This window comes from Pteropus vampyrus, unplaced genomic scaffold, assembly GCF_000151845.1.
Source record: "Pteropus vampyrus isolate Shadow unplaced genomic scaffold, Pvam_2.0 Scaffold321, whole genome shotgun sequence".
Classification (NCBI taxonomy): Eukaryota; Metazoa; Chordata; class Mammalia; order Chiroptera; family Pteropodidae; genus Pteropus; species Pteropus vampyrus.
In genome coordinates, this window is record NW_011889102.1 from 1585651 (window position 1) to 1603859 (window position 18209).

The following is an 18209-nucleotide window of genomic DNA, read 5'->3' on the forward strand; positions in this document are numbered from 1 at the left end:
CCTTTCTGTATAATACTCCATTTTACATATAAATATAATATATACATGAACACTCATTTAAATTTCTTCCATTCTTTTTCTGTTATAGATTATACTATATTGAATATTCTTGTGACATATCATTTCATTTTGCATTCTTAGAAGTGCAATTGATGCATCAAAGAGCTGATGAATATTCAGTATTACCAGTTATTCCTAAATTCTCAATACTGATCTTACCATTGTGCTTTCTTACCAACAGTGGTACGCGAATACCTGTTTTTTTATAGTCTTACCAACAGAATATGTTGTAGAATCGCTTTTAAATGATTGGGTTTAGGTTTTTCCTGCCACCTAGGCATTGTAAATTAGGGTTGTGAATTTATATCAGGCCTGGCTTATGTTAAGAATTATTGGAGGTAGGGCGGAGAGGAAGTGTGTGACCACTCAGCACCAGGGTCCTAAACTGAGTTTGCTAGGAGGGGGAGGGTTGGCAGTAAACGAGATTTTAAATTCATATTTATATTGTAGATACATTTTGTTGTCTCTGTTTTGTTATTTGGGACAGTTTCTTCTTATGTTCCTCACATTGGCTGGACCATGGATTTTGTCTCCTGTTTTCCCATGTTCATTCACTAGGTTAAGCAAATGCTCTCAAAGTGAAAGCCAGCTTACTGATGCATCTAATGAGATGTTCTTTTTTTTTCTTTTCTTCTAGCATATTTATTGTACTTACAGCATCATTAGCTTCTAAAATCCATTGTTACCGGAAATGGAATGAGATCTTGTCCTTTAAGTTTTGGATCATACTGTTAGAGTTCATCTTTTCTACAGCCTTAAAAATCTATAATTTATAAATATTATTTAATCACTCTGTTATATATGTGCACCACAGCATAATTTTTTAAAAATAAAAGTGCTAGCTAATAATTTAATTGTATTTTTAAGAGTAGGATATCCAATTATAGGTCATGATTTTTTTCAACCATAGTGGGAGTTGGGAATATTGTTTTAGAAATACACATGCATCCTCTACCCTCATCCTTGGAAATTGATTCTCTAAATCTGAAGTATGGCCCATGTGTATATTTGGAAAGATTTTGAGATGATTCACTTTTCCTTTGATAAACTTGCTAATTTTGCTGCAGTTTGAGGAAAAGAGCCAGTTTGATAGTCTTTTGTTGATTAAGTGAGAGTGCCATCTAGTGGAGGAAAGACTTAAAGTAATAAAGTTTTTCAAACTTTAGAAGAGTATGGAGAGGAAATTAGCTCTTATTCTGAGTTATGTCTCTCCAAGTCCAGACTGCGTGTTGTATGAAAAGAGGAAGGAAGTAGTCATTCAGGGCAGTAGCAAGTACATAATAGGTGCCTGCCTAATAAGTGGTAGTTACCATCATTATGCTCATTCTTGCATGGAAGGTAGTGATCAAGTGAAATATAATGAAATTGGAGCTGCTCTGAAACATTTGCATTGTACATGTAAAATTTTGTCATTGTTTTTTGACTATGTAATAATACATAAATGTTACAAATTTTATTTCTCCTTTAAAACCTACCCCAAGGTTCTGTTACCAGTTTCTAATGTATCCTTCCCAAAATATTTTACCAGTTTCAAAATCTGTTACCAGTTTCTAATGTATCCTTCCCAAAATATTTTAATGTTGTAAACATGTGTGTATATTTTACTCCTTGGTACACTCTTTAACAAATATTGTTAAATGGCTATTATGTGCCTGTTATGTGCCGGGCACTGTTTGAGGCAGGATAAAGCAGTGAACAACATAGATTACAAACCCCACCTTTATATTAGGGTAGGGTAAGCATATTCTACATATTGTTCTATACCTTGCTTTTTCCACTACTTTTAAACATAAATTTCCCTTTATAACTGCTATAGCTGTATCCCAAAATTTTTTAATTCAATTCAAAGTATTACCCTAGTGATTTCTGCTTTGATCCACAAATTACTTAGAAGCATGCTATTTATTTTCAAAGTGTTCAGAAATTTTTTAGATATCTTTCTGTTGTTGATTCCTATTTTGACTTTAGTTGATATCAGGGGCCATATTGTTATCATATGTATGTTATCATTTCATTAAATTTGTTTGGACCTATTTTATGGCTCAGCATATGGTCTGTCTTGTTGAATGTTCCACATTCTTTTAGAATGGAGCATTATATAATTGTCAGTTGGGTCAAGTTGGTTGATGGTATCATTTAGTTTTTTGAATCTTTATTTAACATTTTATTAAGTACTAAAAGAATATTAATGCATTTCTACCAAAGGTTTAGGAATTGTTTGTTTCCCTTTTCAATTCTGTCAGTTATTGCTTCAGATATTTTTATGTGGTTTTTAGGTGTATACACATTAGGATTATTATGTATTCTTGATAAAGTTTGGCCTTTTTATCATTATGAAGTATTGTTCTTTTTCCCTGATAGTATTTTTAGTCTTTTAGTCTACTTTATCATTTTTTTAGTTCTGTACTATTCCAGACATGTACTAAGCATTTATAAACAGATATGTATGTGTGTTCTGTTTCCTTTTATTCAAATGATTGCACATTGTATAACCAGTCATATAAATTTTCCTTTTAATAAGCCTTTTTATGTAGTTATTTTTAAAACTCAGATAACTTCATTATCATATTTGTGATAAAGTCATTAGCATTAGCACATTTTAAAATGGAGTCCAAGTAATAGATTGAGAAATCACTGAAAAATCTTTTCAGCTCAGGTGTTCAATATCTAAATATTGAATATTCAATATTATAAATTTAACAGTGAAATAAGTAGAGATTACTTTACATCCTGTAAAATCTGTGATCAGATGAGATCAGATAAATCCTGCAAAATGTTAACTTTGGTACATTTTTAGAAGAAAATACTGTAGATTAGGAAAAAATGCTTATGTGATTACTTTTTGGATATCTCTAAAGCAGTGGAAGGAGAGTGCCCAGTTTTTCTTCCTGGGGTTATTTGGGAACTGTCAGGAGACATTTTAGTTTATAGTGTGGGAGGGAGGGAGGGAGAGAGATGAGAACAGGAGGAAGGAAAGTGGTGCTGGCTTCTATCTAGAAGGTAGAAGCCCGGGATGCTGCTAACCATCTTACAATGGACAGAACAGCCCCCACCATAAAGTATTATCTAGCCCCTAATGTCAGTATTGTTGTAGAGGTCTCATTTCTGTGCATCGATAATAAATCAATCTCCAACTTAGATATTATAAAGGCCACCTGACCTAGTCTTGGGCACCAAGGAAGGTTTTCCTAAAAATTGACATCACGACAATATATTTTGTCACATGGACACGCAATTGAAGTTTCCTTAACCAACTTGCATTTAATTCACCAAGTTTATGTTCTGCATTCTTTTTGTGTAACACCTGCTAGATTACTATGACTACCTGAATACTTAAAACTAATAAGTTACCTTCAGTGTGCTGCTCCTGTTCTTCTCTCAGTTGGTTTATGTTTTTACGAAGAGCATATTGTATGTGTTTGCCTGCTTATTTATGTAAAATCAATTAATATTAACAAATTTTGAACAAGATTGTAAAAACAACAGTTGTTGAATAGTCAGTAAAATGAATTGTGAAAGACTAGGAGCTCCTGGGAAGGTGGGAATTATAGAATTCACGGACCTTCCACTTGGCAAATGCCCTTAGATTCTTTTTCTATTTTAAAATAACCCAAACTGGAAATTATTGACAATCCATTATGGATGTGATTTATGCAAGGAAGATGGTGAAGGTTCCAATCAATGGATTCATCCTCAAAGAGTATTGATAAACAAATCTACATTTGTGTTTTTAGTTAAAATATATTGTTTTCAGTTAACAAATGACTAGTAACAAATAACTAGTAGTCCCAATTACATTAGATTAAATTCTATCTACAGTAAATCTTGTGGAATTGAGAGTAAAGTATTGGAAAAAAATTCATCAAATATTTATTATGCTTCAGAAATATTAGGGATTAGATTTTGTAGGCTCATTTATTTGTTGAAATAAATCACTTATTTTTATCTTTAAATAAATTACAATTATTGACTGTCATTGGATTTCGTACAGATTAACTTTTCATTTTATTTGAGCCTCTCCCTTGTCTCGCTTTTTTAAATAGTTAATTCTACCTGAGAGTGTATGAGTAATTCAGTTATTTGAACTAAAACAAAATCAACAGTAGACACACTTTATTCTGAAGGTAGCACAAGTCTCTTTTACCATTTATTTCAAGAAGATATGAAGAGGCATTTTGGAAATAAGGTTTTCATTTAAATGAATGTTAATATTCTAGTTCCAGATTTAATCAGAGGGTTCCTTTTTTTAGTAATTAATTTTTGAAGTGTAAATGCAAAGTTTAATTTTAAAAAGTAAATGTCAGTTTGGAAAGAAGAGTGCCCCATGAGCATCATGGGAGAAAATGCTGAGTATAATTCTCTTCCAGATGGCACCCCTACAGGTGAGGCAGCAGCCTGTGAAATTACAGTCTGAATTATACTGCAGATGAGCTGGGCATTTGGAGCAAAGCCTTCTGATATCAGTAATAAATGACTTGGTTCAGAACCAAGGACAATTCCCAGGAAATTAAAGGCTATCCTATCACGGAGGGAGCCTATAGTAAAATGAAGTTCAGCAAAGTGGAAAGTTGAGAGAAAGGACGATAACCATTAGCAATACATATATGAATCTTTTAATCTGCTAATATTTTTAGCTATGCATATTAATTTATCTTACAGATGTCACACATTCATTTTATATATATTCTGATATATCCATTGATTTTCTAAATGGGTACTTTTCATAGGAGATCATGGGTAAGAGCTAGTTGCCAACTAAGCTATCACTCTGAAATATACCTATTGTAAATTCTAATCTTATTTAATATCTTCAATGGGAAATTTTTTTATTTCAGGGCATTTGAGTACTTAATTACAAATATAGTATGATATACAAATACTAAATCTTATTTTCAATCACATAAATCAATTTAAGAAGTAATATAGAATAGTGATTCAGCTCTTGACTTCTCTTGTTAGATAGACCAAGGTTCAAAATACGACTCATTCAGCTGATTCTGTGATTATGAGTTGTTTTTTAAGTACTATTATTTTAAGTTATTTAATAATTTAAGACTTACCAGTTAAATGGAAATAACAATGAAATATGCTTTAGGGAAGAATTAAATAATCTATATCAAGACACAATACAATGAACCTTTAACAATTATCACCACTATTATTTGAAAATTTTAATTTTTGAAACATTAATTTTTGAAGCAAAACAGCATTTTAAAGTAGCTTATTTTAATTTGCACCAGAGAAATAACAAAAAGCAGGCATTGTTTCATTTTAACAAACATAATGATATGCATATACAATATTAATACCTCTAATTCTTTTATTCATTCAAAAATTGCTTATTGAGTTCCTGCTATCTACCAGGCACATTTCTGGCCCTCAGGAATATAGTTTAAAACAAATAGACAAAGTCTTTGCTCCTCTTGGAGTTTTCATTTTAGTAAGTAGGTAAACTAAACACAAAAATAAATAATATTTTAATTCCTAAGTGCTATGATGAAATTGAAAGCAGGGTAAAGAGATAGTGCTTGAAGATACTTTATATAGAGACATAATGAAAATCCTTTTTGAGGAGGTAGTAGTTGCACAGCTATCTGGATAATAAGTGAAATGACCAATAAAATTGTCAGTGTTCATTGAGTCTTAAAAAAATGTAACATATTTAGGAAAGATCAAGAAATGTATAATCTATTCTTGTTTTGAAAGAATGCTTTTCTACTGATTTGCTAGTTCATTTATTCTTTGACTTAAGGTTTAGAAATTATTTTGACAGAATAGAAGCCTCATTCTATATTTACGCAAGCAATATCTTGCTACTGAGATGAAAAAGATATTACCAGAAATAGTTATAGAGGAGAGTTTTATTTTTAATTATACACCAATGAAGAGCAAAAAAGGAAATAAAACATGGGAAAAAACAAAAGAAGAAAGACTTGCTGTGGCCTTCTGCTTTTATCCATTTTAGCCTAGTTCTACCCCACAGTAGCAGACCCCCATATAATGACTTCTGCCAAATTAAAGAGTCATGTGATATCGTCTTTGTGTTAACTCTATGCCATGCACTGTTCAAAATCCGTTATATGTATCATCAAAAGCATTTGATCATTTGCTTTCAGAAATTCTCTGACCTAATTATGTTGGCTCACTAAAAAATGAGAAGCAAAGACATGGCATTTATGAAAGGGTATTTTTGTTGCCAAGGATGATTATCTTCTTTTGTTTGCATGCTTACTATTGAGTTTAACAGCAGTGGGAATTGAATCTTAAGGCTACTGTTTTGTAAAGGAAGCTAATAAATATTGTCTAGTATTATTTTTCCAGCTGTATGACCTGAAATAAGTCACTTAACCTCTCTAGTGCTGATTTCTCTAATTTGAAAATTATGTCGTTTTAATAGTTAGAATCTTAGAAACTATCTCTAATGTTGTCCTACCTCTCAAGATTCTCATCTCAGCTAAGGTAATCATTATGGAGTATGTGGAAAAATACTTATTGGTGTTTATCTTTTCAAGTGGAAGCAGACATATGGGAAAATCTTAAGTATAAATTCCAAAGTTCAGAGTATTAAGTAAAATTGATGTTTTTTGGCCCGGGGGGTGAGGGGGGGAAATGATTTTCCCCAGGGGGGAAAATCTCTCAGATTATCTTTTTAAGAAGAATCTTAATATTGGAATTGGCACTAATTTGTTCAGTTTGATCAAATTTCAATTGGGTTTTTAATTTCTATTTCTTAATTTTAAAGAAATTTTGAATGGATATATATATGTGAATATACATGTTTGTTTATTTTGGTATGCACATGAAAATGAAGGGACACAAGAAAATGTATTCTGATAGGCTCTTAAAAAAAAAAAAACAAGAATTTTAGTTCTTACTCATGGATTATAATATATGACCGTGCACTAAATAAATGTTATATGATTCTGGACAGTCTGGTAAGCTTTTATTTTCTCATTTATTAAACATAATTTTAAAATTCTGATTAGCCTTTACAAATATATATTTTAAATAGCTCTTCATTTTTTTCAGCTAAACTAACACGATTTATTGTTCGAAAAGGTTTACATGTATTAACATATTTAATCCTTACAACTGTATGAAATAAAATATTATTGTATTGTCACTTTAAAGATGAAGAAACTGAGGCACAATGACATTAACTTATCCAAGGTCACGTAGAAAAAAGGACTCCTGACTCCTCTGGAATTTAAATCCAGGAGTCTACCCTCTCATACTATACTATTGGTATTGACTATAATACCAAATTAAAATATGGTGTAATTTAACCTCTGATGAATGGCTAATAATAACTTTATCTTAAATGCAACAAAAGAACATGTTGCTAGGAGCTACTTTCAGTTATTGATCAAAAAGACTTTTTTATGGTTTTTTTTGTAGTACATTAAAGTAAGGTGAAGTTTGAGCATATGGAAGCAAAATAAAATTTAGCTACTTGGAAAGAGTAATACTAGAAACACTTTTGACAAAATGCCAAATCAGTAACAAATATTTTTTTACACTCTTCCATAAATTATTGGACTATAACGAATACTTAATTTGTACCAAAATGTCGATTTATTTTATTTTAATGTTTTAACATGCAGCAGTCTTGCAAATAGGGATCATTTTTTTCCCTTCAACCTATTAACATGTTTTACCAGCTGATCTTTTTCCCATAGAGTAAATAGATGCCTCCTCTTTTAATAATTCCTTGGCATAAATTATAATTTACTTTAATCAACGGATGAATGCTTATTTATTAGCATTTGTGTGCATAGATCTGCATGAATTATGTCAGGTTGGTAAAAATTTCTTCGTTGAATTTCGAAAGTCTCTTGTGCTTTGAATACACAGATAATATTAATGGAGAACTGACTTATAAGAGTTAGACATTACTGAAGTACTCTATCCAGAAAAAAAGAGTTTCTACCAAATCCTAATTTTCCTAATGTAAACACATTAATAAAAGATCTTTGTTGCTAAATCTTTCTTTTGTAGCAATTATTTTCTTATCAATGAATTAGTGTGTTGGGGGTAAATGCCAAAGTAGAGTTGCTAGCGGCAATTTAATTAGGTTCCTTTATAAGCGATTCAAGCATGAGAGCTGTATTTTCTGTAATTTAAATTTGCTGTTTATCTCTTGTGAAGATTATCCATTCAAGTTTGCAAGTTTTTTCTTACTCTAGAAAAACCTTAAAAAAATTTTTGTTTCATCTTGGTTAAAGACTTTTGTATTTATGCTGTCAAATAGTTATTTGTGCACAAAACAAATGAGAACAGTTTTGATTTAGAATGCTAACATTAGGCTAAAATTCATACTGGTTCACCTTAAGCTATAATAAGATATATTATATGTTAATCACTGCCCTGAGCCCTTAACTTTCCTTGCTGCTCAGGGCTCTTGGGTAGATGGGCCCCAGAAAGAGAAAGCCTGACTGAAACTGGCATTAATCTCATTTATGATTACTTCATCATTTCTTAAATAAACTAGCATACTATTAGAATGTACTGTATGACACTAGTAGTGGCAAATTATGCTTTCATTTGTGTTATGATTATCCTTTCTTGGTAGCAGATTCATTACTGTTCTCTAAAATCTGGAGTGCACTGGGGCAATGTTTCATGAACTGTATTTTAAATGTTAGTTGCGCAAGGTGTTGTTGGATGTCATATAGGAAAGAAAGAGGTCTCCAGTCAAAGAGTGGGTAATATTCAAAATATGTTCAACAGTTCTGTTTTTATCATAACACTCAGAATTATTAATGTATTAATGTGCATCATAAATCTTTAACAGGAGGATATAGCATCTGGTCCTTCTCAAACCTCTGATTAAAGATGACTGCCTCTCTTTCTTTTCTTTTTCTTTTTCCTTTTCTCTTTTTTTATCTAAAGAAAAAGGCACTGGTCAAGAAACACTTTGGGAAATGGTTTTCTAGACTAGGATATCTCAGATGTAGCCATATAGACATTTGAGGCCAGACAGTTCTTTGCTGTGGGGACTGTTCTCTGCATTGTAGGATGTTTATTAGCATCCTTGGCTCTACCTACTAGATGTCAGTAGCATCCCCTCTACCCCTAGATGTGGCAATCAGAATGTCTCCAGACATTGCCAGATGTCCTAAAGGGTGAATATCTAGTCGAAAACCACTGCTTTGCATTAATTTTGCAATATTCCAGAGATTCAGAGGGTTTGTTAACAATTTCCATATAGAATTTTTCTTTTCATGAGGAAGGAACAGTAGTCTAAAAAGTAGAAGCTAGCTGAAGGACTTTGCGTGATAAACACACAATAGAGCATACAGATGTGAAATGATAATGTATACTTGAAAATTATATAATTGTATTAAGCAATGTTACCCCAATAAACTTAATAAAAATAAATAAATAAAATAAATAAAGAGTAGAAGCGGAGATAAAGAAGGTTCAGTACATTCTACTGTAATAAACTTTCTGTATTCACTTTATACCCAGGCCTGATTTTCTAATAATTATGTGGCGTATTTACTGCAAAAAATAATTTCAAACTCTGCAGAATACTTTATGGCAGAGACAAAAAAAATTTATATTAAAAGAATAGCCAGATTTTTAAATCAATCTGCATATGAGGATACTGCACATTTCTAAAATCTTTTTTTTTTTTTTTTCTGTTTTATGTAGGGCTATTTTCTTCTTTTTGAGTCTATGTTAGATTCTGTCCTATATGCGAAGAACAAATACTTGGCTAAAGGAGGATCAGGTAAGTATAAAATGCTAGTTTTAATAATCTAATTTTAGTTTGGCAGAACCAAATTAACCTTTGGATTTCAAATAAACTATGTATGAGTGAGAAAGTTCCCAGTATAGATGAAAGATGTTTCCATTAGATAAAGCTTTAAGACATTTCTTTAGCATACTGTTGATAGTAGAACATTATTGATATATGCAGGACTCAAAGTTAAGGGTATTTTCAAGAACACTTTTTATAAAAATACAAAAGACTAGATTGGAAGCTCTTTAATATTCAAATCAAAATCGAACAGAAAGTTTTTGGTTTTCAATCCTTAAGATATTTAGGTGTTCCCCCCCTCCCACCCCGCAGAGAATATATTTCATGCTAGTTTGGAGATTATTCACTTTAGTGGCAAATTTTCCGTATCTTCACTAAATATATAAACCTGGCTTCTGTGTGATTTAATTAGAACATTTAAATAGTGACTGGTTTCTCCTAAGTTTTTAAAGCATAATGTACTCAATCAGTATTTTTAAATGTGTCCCAATAAATTTGGAAAGCTATCTTTTCATGGCCCTGATGAACTTTTAATCTTATTAACTCTGCATATTCAAAGTGTAATTGTGGTTTTACAGCCTTCTGCCTTGAACAGTTGTATACAAACAAATGTTCTCTTTCAGTGCAAGGATTATATTTTGCTCATCTTTGACTCTATGGGCTCTACAGCTTCTGGAGCATAGATAGAGAATCATTTATGTTTATTGAATTGGATCATTAAAACTGAATTGAAGAGCATCAGTCTCCCTTCATTCACCTCTCCCTACGCCTTCACTTTCTCAGAGCTTCAGAATCAACTAATGCTATGGCCAAAGTGCAGTTGATAAAACTTATATAAAAATGGATGGAAAGGAGGAGACATTTTGAACTAGTGAAATGAATGAAGCACTGGACCATACTGAAACCTTCTGCCCATCCGTGTCTATGAAATTACTTTGGTAGTTATGGTACAATAGATATCAGTAAGGCTAAAACATAAAGCACAGAGAAAATTCTCCAGTATAATAGAATTCTTTTTATAATAACATTTAAATGAAATTCTCCAGTATAATAGTTATTTTTATAATAGCATTTAAATGGATTGCCTTTCTTTTTCAAAATTCTATCACTATATTTCCTGCAACCATTTTAATATATGTTCCGTATTCCTGACATGAACCTGGCTAAAATTTTTAGGTATATTTTACCCTACAGCTATTGGCTATATCTTACAATAATTGCAGTAGCTTTTTAAAAGATGAACACTATACTTAATGACTAAAAATTAATATTATCTACCATTTGTTGATTTTCTATACAAGCTGTCAGTATACTCTGCCTTTTCTTATGTTATTACATGTAATCCTCACAGCAGCCCTTTGAGATTTTAGAAACAAAGGTATCCTGGTTGACACATATTAAGTGGCCAAGTGTTGTTTTTTTTTTAAACGTAGATCTGCTGGATCTTCGTTTTCACTATCCCTTGTTTCCCCACACTAGTAATTTTATTGAATCTGATTTTTGCCTTGAAGTTGTTCTAGGGAAGATTCAGAAAATCGTTTCCATACCTCTCTGAGTGGTATTCATTGATCTTACTGAAGGAGTGACAGCAACTTAATACATTTAAATTGAATTCTTGATGAAATTCATTAAGAACTTAAAGCATGCAAATAACGAGTTTTTAGTTGAAATAGTGGCAGAGTTATTTCCCATCGTCAGAGGGTAAGGTGGAGGCAGATAATTCTAGCTCTTTTCAAATTATTATATAACTAATATCAACACTAAGATAATCTGGACGTATACTGAAGAGAGGTCAGCATTTAACTGCCTAAGCAGTGCTGTTGAGTGTTATTTGTTAACAGAATCGAAAGAAAAGAAGGAAAGGTCACAAATGAGTAACGTGAAGTGGTTGAGACTGTTTTATGTACGTGAGTATGCCTTGCTGCATATCTCCAATCATCTAGATACTCATTCTTCTATTGAAAAGAAACGTTTTATTTTTTAATGAAGGAAAGATTTACTAAGCAATTAGTGTAAAGATAGAAAAATGATTGAATTATGAGAGAGGTTGAATATAGAAGACCTATGATTGAATTATGAGAGAGGTTGAATATAGAAGACCTATATAAGCATGAAGGGAGCACAAATTACTTTTACATGAATTAGGGTTCAGTTTATATATCATTATGTATGTATGGAGTAAAACCTTTATAAAACACAATATTCATTCTTTGTTATCACCAAGCAATTCCACAGTACTTTAGTAGTACTCATTTACTGCTGCTATTACTAATAAAAATAATTTTATAAAATTAATGAAATTGAGTTTACTAAAGACTAATTATACTAATTTTGGCTAAGATTTACTAATGCTAATTGTGTGTTAGGAATTGTAGTGTTTTACATTCAACTGACCAAGAGATAAAGAAAAAAACCTAAGAAAATATTAGTCATAATCAATGTGTGTTTTTACAGCTAGAATTAAGACAAAAACAAATAGATGTTTTAGGATGACAACATAGAATGCAAATGTTTTATACCCTGACAATGGCAAATATTTCTGAAAACTTGGAAAGGGAATGCAGAAGGAGAATGGGAGGAGATATATATACTTCAGTTGCTTTATCTTTACTAGCAGAAATTTATGGAATATCATTGAAAGCTGACAAATCAAGTAATAGATTTATAAGCACATTTCACACTATAAAGGTAATGTTAAAATTATATTGATTAAAATTGAGTGGTGAGACTTGTGGTGATACATCCTATGTATATGTTGATTGTGATTACATGACTTATCTATGTATTTATCAAATTACATAGAATCATACACCAAAGAGGGCAAAAAGAGTGAGTTTTACTGTACGTAAATTATACCTCATCAAAAGTCACTTTAAAAAAAGTGAAGTGGCATTTCCCATTCTTTCAGATCAAATGCATTATGACATGATTTGATTTCTCACTTTTCTGAAAAATATATTAAAGTTGTGTACTAACTATGCCCACTTCTGTATTTGTTGTTAATATTATCAGAGCATCTGTTTTTTTTTTAATTTAAAAAAATAATTGGGTGATTAAAAAGAGGGAAGAGAAGGGGAAGAATAAGGAAATATACTAGTTTTATCATTACTCAGGAGATTAGTAAAGAATATTAAAAATAGAGAACTAAATATATTCTATAAGGTTATAATTATAAATTTAACTACTAGAACAAAAATTCCTAATTGTAAGGACTAATACTAAGGAAAAAAGCAAAAAAGACCATATAGTGAGCTACTTAAAAAATAAAAAAGAAAACAAAAACTACAGATACAGAAAAGATAACATAAAATGGTAGAGTTTTAAACAAAAATATTTCTCATATCAATAAATGTAAATGGGCTAAACTCACTTATTCAGAGAACGAGAATTTTAGATTGGATTTCAAAAAGAAAGCTCAATTTTGTGCACTTTATAGAGGCACATCTAAAATAAAATGATTTAGTAAAGTTAAAAGGATGAAAAAGATATTCAAGCAAAACCAAAGAAAAAATTAAAAATGAAAACACTCATGATATTGATACCAAATAAGAGGGAATTAGCACAAAATATTTTAAAATTAATCATATGGAACTTCAAGTGAATCAACTGAAAAATTATTATAAATAATAAAAGAATTTAGTATATTATAGAGATACAAAATAACAATTAGAAATAGACAAGGCTTACATGTGGACAACTTTACTATGAAGGATGCACAAAAAAGTTTTAAATAAATGAAAAGACATACCATGTTCTCGAAGAGAGAACCAATGCCATAAAGATATCTCCCAAAATTAGTTTAAAATAAAGGGTAATCCAAAAACATTGACAGTTGTTGAAGATAAGTGATAAGTACATGAAAGTTAATTATGCTCATCCCTATTTTTGTATGTGTTTGAAAATTTTTATAGGATAAATTTTCTAAAATTGTATTGTAATCCCAATCAAGTTTTTTTTTTTAAATTAGGAATAAAAAAAATTTTAATAGGAATAGTGAGGAAAACTCCAAGATAGAAGGATAACAGAGTAGGTGTAGGAGAACCAGAAGAATCATGCTACCAAGGATTAAAACACATTTAAAACCTCAATAATTAAATTAATATACTATTGGTTCTTAAATAGGCAGATGAGTTTAACAGAATAGAAAATCCTAGTATATACCCAACAATATATGGCATCTCTTATAATAAAGGAAATAATTTACTGTCAAATTGTTTTGAGACAGTAGGGTAGCCCTCTATGTAAAAAAAACAAAAGTAGTGTTTCATTTCACACAGTAAATTGTACACTGTAAATGTTAAATGAGTCAAAAGTTAAATTAAAAAAAAGTTAAAATACTTGAAGGAAACATAAGTATATTCCTTTATAAACTTGGGGGAAAAGAGCTTTCTAAATACAAACGAAAATTCAGATGACTTAGAAGAAAGAATTGATAAATTTGATTACGTCTAAATAAACATAAATGGCAGAATATGCCGTATGCAAAGTCACAAAGGAAACTACAGATCGAAAAAAATATTCACTTCCTATTACCAACAAAAAGCTAATCTCCTTAACATATAAATAGATCCTACAAATAAATAGGCCACAAACCCAATAGAAAATTTATCCTGTATTTTTTTTGTAAAGTTTCAGCTTTTACATTTATATCTATGATTCATTTCAAGTTAATTTTTGTGAATTATGTGAGGTAAGAATCGATGTTAGTATTTTCCAGCACCTTTGTTGAAATAACTATCCTATCCCATTAATTGCTTGTCTGAGTATTGATATTAGGTAAAGAAAGTCCTTCATCTTTGTTCTTTTTAAAAATTGCTTTGACAGTTTGGTCATTAGTGTGTTTGTGTGTATATTTGTTTTTTTTAAAGTAAATTTTAGGATTTTATTTTAGAATCTTTTAATTTAGAATCTGTCAATTTTTAAAAGACTGCTAAAATTATGATAGGATTGGCTTAAATGAATAAATCAATTTGAGAATAATCAGCATCTTAATATTGAGTCTTCCAACCTATGAACACAACATATCTTTTCATTTTTTAAAGTCTTCTTTAATTTTTCATGGCACTGTTTTGTAATTTTCAACGTAGGGATCTTGCACATCTTTTGTTAAATTTGTTCTTAAGTATTTAAATTTTTTATCATTCTTATAAGTAAAAATTTTTAAATTTTATTTTTCAGTTATCTGCTGCTAGTATAAAAATACAATTGATTTTTGTTTGTTAACCTAGTATCCTATGACTTTGCTAAGTTTACTTGTTCTAGTAGTTTTATAAATTCCTTAGGCTTTTTTATGTGAACATCATGTCATTTGCAAATAGAGACAATTTATATCTATCATTTCATACTTTCTACCTTTAATTGTTTTTTGTTTTTTTTTTTGGTCTATAACTCTTTGAATAAAATAGGAAACAATAAGTCCATTGAGATATTAATAAATGAATAATCGGAAAGTTAGATTAAGAATGGGATATTTCCTTAATTTCAAAGAACTTCCCCACAAACTGTCTTTTAGTTACAAAAGGGAAAAGAGTAAATTTCAGTGTAGAAGTCTAGCAGATTCCACTTTAATCGTGTAATCAGAGATGGGACACATAGAAATGTACTCCTGTCATTTCTTTGAAATGTCCTTAAAACTGGCAATAGTTTTGTGTGAAATCATATTTGTTGCATAGAAAATTTAGGGGCCCATTAATGGAAACATCTTCCACCTTACTAGAAAAGAATATTTTCATTACTTCTCATTACAAGCAAAATTAAAGGTTTCCCACACAGTGGTCAGAACTAAACTCAAATTTCTAATTCAGAATATACATCTTTTTGGAGTTATAATTGTCAAGATTATAAAGTTAAGAATATGTTCAACACAACACAGAATTACTAAGCTATTTCCTAACTCACCATTTCCTAATTTTGACAGACCATTGCAATCATTTTTTTTTTTTATTAAAAATATGTTCAGTCCCTACATCAGAGAGCCTTTTAAACCAAAAACTAGCAGAAGAGTCCTTTTTTAAGAATTTATTTACAACGTATATTTCCTTCTGCGTCAGTCAGGGTTCTTGTTGGAAGAAACAGAATCTCCCTTGGCTATTCAATAGAGAAGGGATTTATTAAAAGGATAGAGTAGTTTACAAAGTTTCTGTGAAAACTGTAAAACTAGCCTGGAAGATTATGTAGCCAGGAACAATGCTCAGAACTACCTTATAGGACTGGTTTAGATGATACCACTTCTAATGCTGGGCACTAGCTGAAACATTGCATTGCTGATCTGAGGTAGGTATTGCTTCCTCTGAAAGATTAGCAGAGCTTTGGGTGCATATGATTAGTGGAGCATGCATCATGTGCACATACCTAACCTGCAATGGAGGGAGGGAAAGCAAGTTTCTGTCATTTTCAGCCTGAATGCTATGGAAGCAGCCCCTGCCTCACAATGTAGGGAATTTCACAAACAGTTCAGAAAGGGGGAGGGGAGCAGAAAAATAGAGTGGCAGATAAAAACTATTCACTAATAGATCTGTGTCTTTCAAAGATTTTACAATTGGTATTTTCTTTGGAAGCCTGATCTATGCTAATAAGATTGCCTCTGTTATAAATTCCACATTTCCTTGCTATTTCCGTCTGTGTGGAAAACTGAGCAGTACAGTTTACTCACTCCTCCCTAATTTCTGCTTGCTTTCCTTTTTAGTGTTTCTTTTTACCGTTATCTCATTTTTTTACCCAGAAGGAATAAAGGCTAAAGGTTTCCATTTTCTTCACTTCACAGATTTTATTAATCTCCAATTTTTTTCAATCCTTTTGTCCTTCTTTTTCTTCCATCAATTACCCATTTACCTTAGAAAAATGGGGTTCTTCTTTCTCTTCCATTGGAAAGCATAAAATGTGGCCTCATACATAATAGAAAGTATATAGATTTTGCAGTTAGACCTTAAGCTGAATCCCTACATTGTCAGATGACTAGTTATTTACTTAGCTGACTAAGACCAGTAATTTGGGGAAGTTACTTTATGAACTTCAGTTTTCTTATCTGTAAAATGAGGAATATAATCCAGCTTTATAGAATCAGTCAGTCTAATCAAAGTCTAAATGAGATGCTTGATGTAAAGTAGCTACTCATTAAATGTTAATTTCCCTCCTTTCAGCTGGTGAATATGATTATACCTTATAAAAGTTTTGAAATGAATTCAAGCATCATGGCATATAGCACTTAATTTTTACTAGTTTATCTCAGTGTAATCAGCCAGCGACACTGGTTCATCATGCTTAGAGGTTTACTTTAGTGTTTCCATAATTCTCTCTCTACTTCCTCTTCTTAAAATCTGCTTTCTTTCACATTTATTATTTTGGCTTTGTTTGATGTTATTGCAGTAGTATCATTTTTTACTTTTTTTCTGTACATGATTTTTCAGTACATATTGCAGCTATATTTTAGCCTAATTAAGCTTAGGTGGGCCTAGTTGCTACTATAAGTTAATGATGGGAAAATGTTTCCAATTTCCAAATAAGTATTAATTTTTTAAAGATACTTTTATTATGTAAATTGGAAATTAGTTTTTAAGCTTATTCAACTCCCAAAATATTTGTTGATTTAGAGACTTAGTAGTGCATTTTTCTTTTGTGCCTATCAATCATTTCATCATTGACCATTTCACTAAAATCTTCGTATTGTTCACATATATTGTGGGAAGAACATTTATTTTGACTTATTATTTCCTTTTGTTTGAAACCTTTTTATTCTTTGGTTATTTATACACAAACAATGATGCTAATGTTACTGGGAATTGTTTCTTTATGCATCTCATTCTTATCCTTTAGTGTCCAAAAGTTTGTGAGGCATTTTTAAGGGATAAAGGATTTCCCATCTTTATCTATTCACCATGTGAGCTGTTCTGGTGACAAATGAATTCTGGGCAGTGAATCGAGAAGGACACAGATGTCAAAGCCATGAATTTATAAATGGTCTGTTAAGAGGATGCTTTTGTCCAATCAGTGCTTTGTTAATTTCATCTACAAGAAGAAATAATTATTCAATTATGCCTTTATCTGACAAAAAATCAAATGACAAATGTGTCAGAATGTGAGGGTAAAGGGTTAGTCAGGATTCTGGCAGGTGGCCCAAAATTTTAGCCAGCTGTGAGGAGGTGGATATAGAACCAAATTGATGTATAACACTGATTACAAGTTCTTTATGAATATTCAGAGATCTTACTAACTGAAAGATAAATAATTTCATTTCTAAGTCTAACAAGTACAGAAGCTATGATTTTCTATGTCTTTGTGAAATGTAATTGGCTTTAAAAATATACCTCAGCACTGGAAAAAGTAAAATCATATTCCTCTCTAGTTTTTGTTCTTATTACCAACATATTTTCAAAACTGTTAAAAA

At 30.9% G+C, this 18209-nt stretch overlaps 1 protein-coding gene across 1 annotated transcript in view; it reads left to right on the forward strand.

Moving 5' to 3' along the window:
- The window catches only part of PRMT3 (protein arginine methyltransferase 3), a 106300-nt gene that overhangs the window by 42255 nt on the left and 45836 nt on the right, over window positions 1-18209 (forward strand). The window contains exon 11 of the mRNA XM_011377781.2: window positions 9718-9796. Coding sequence (XP_011376083.1) covers window positions 9718-9796 — 79 coding nt within the window. The remainder of the gene's footprint in view (window positions 1-9717; window positions 9797-18209) is intronic.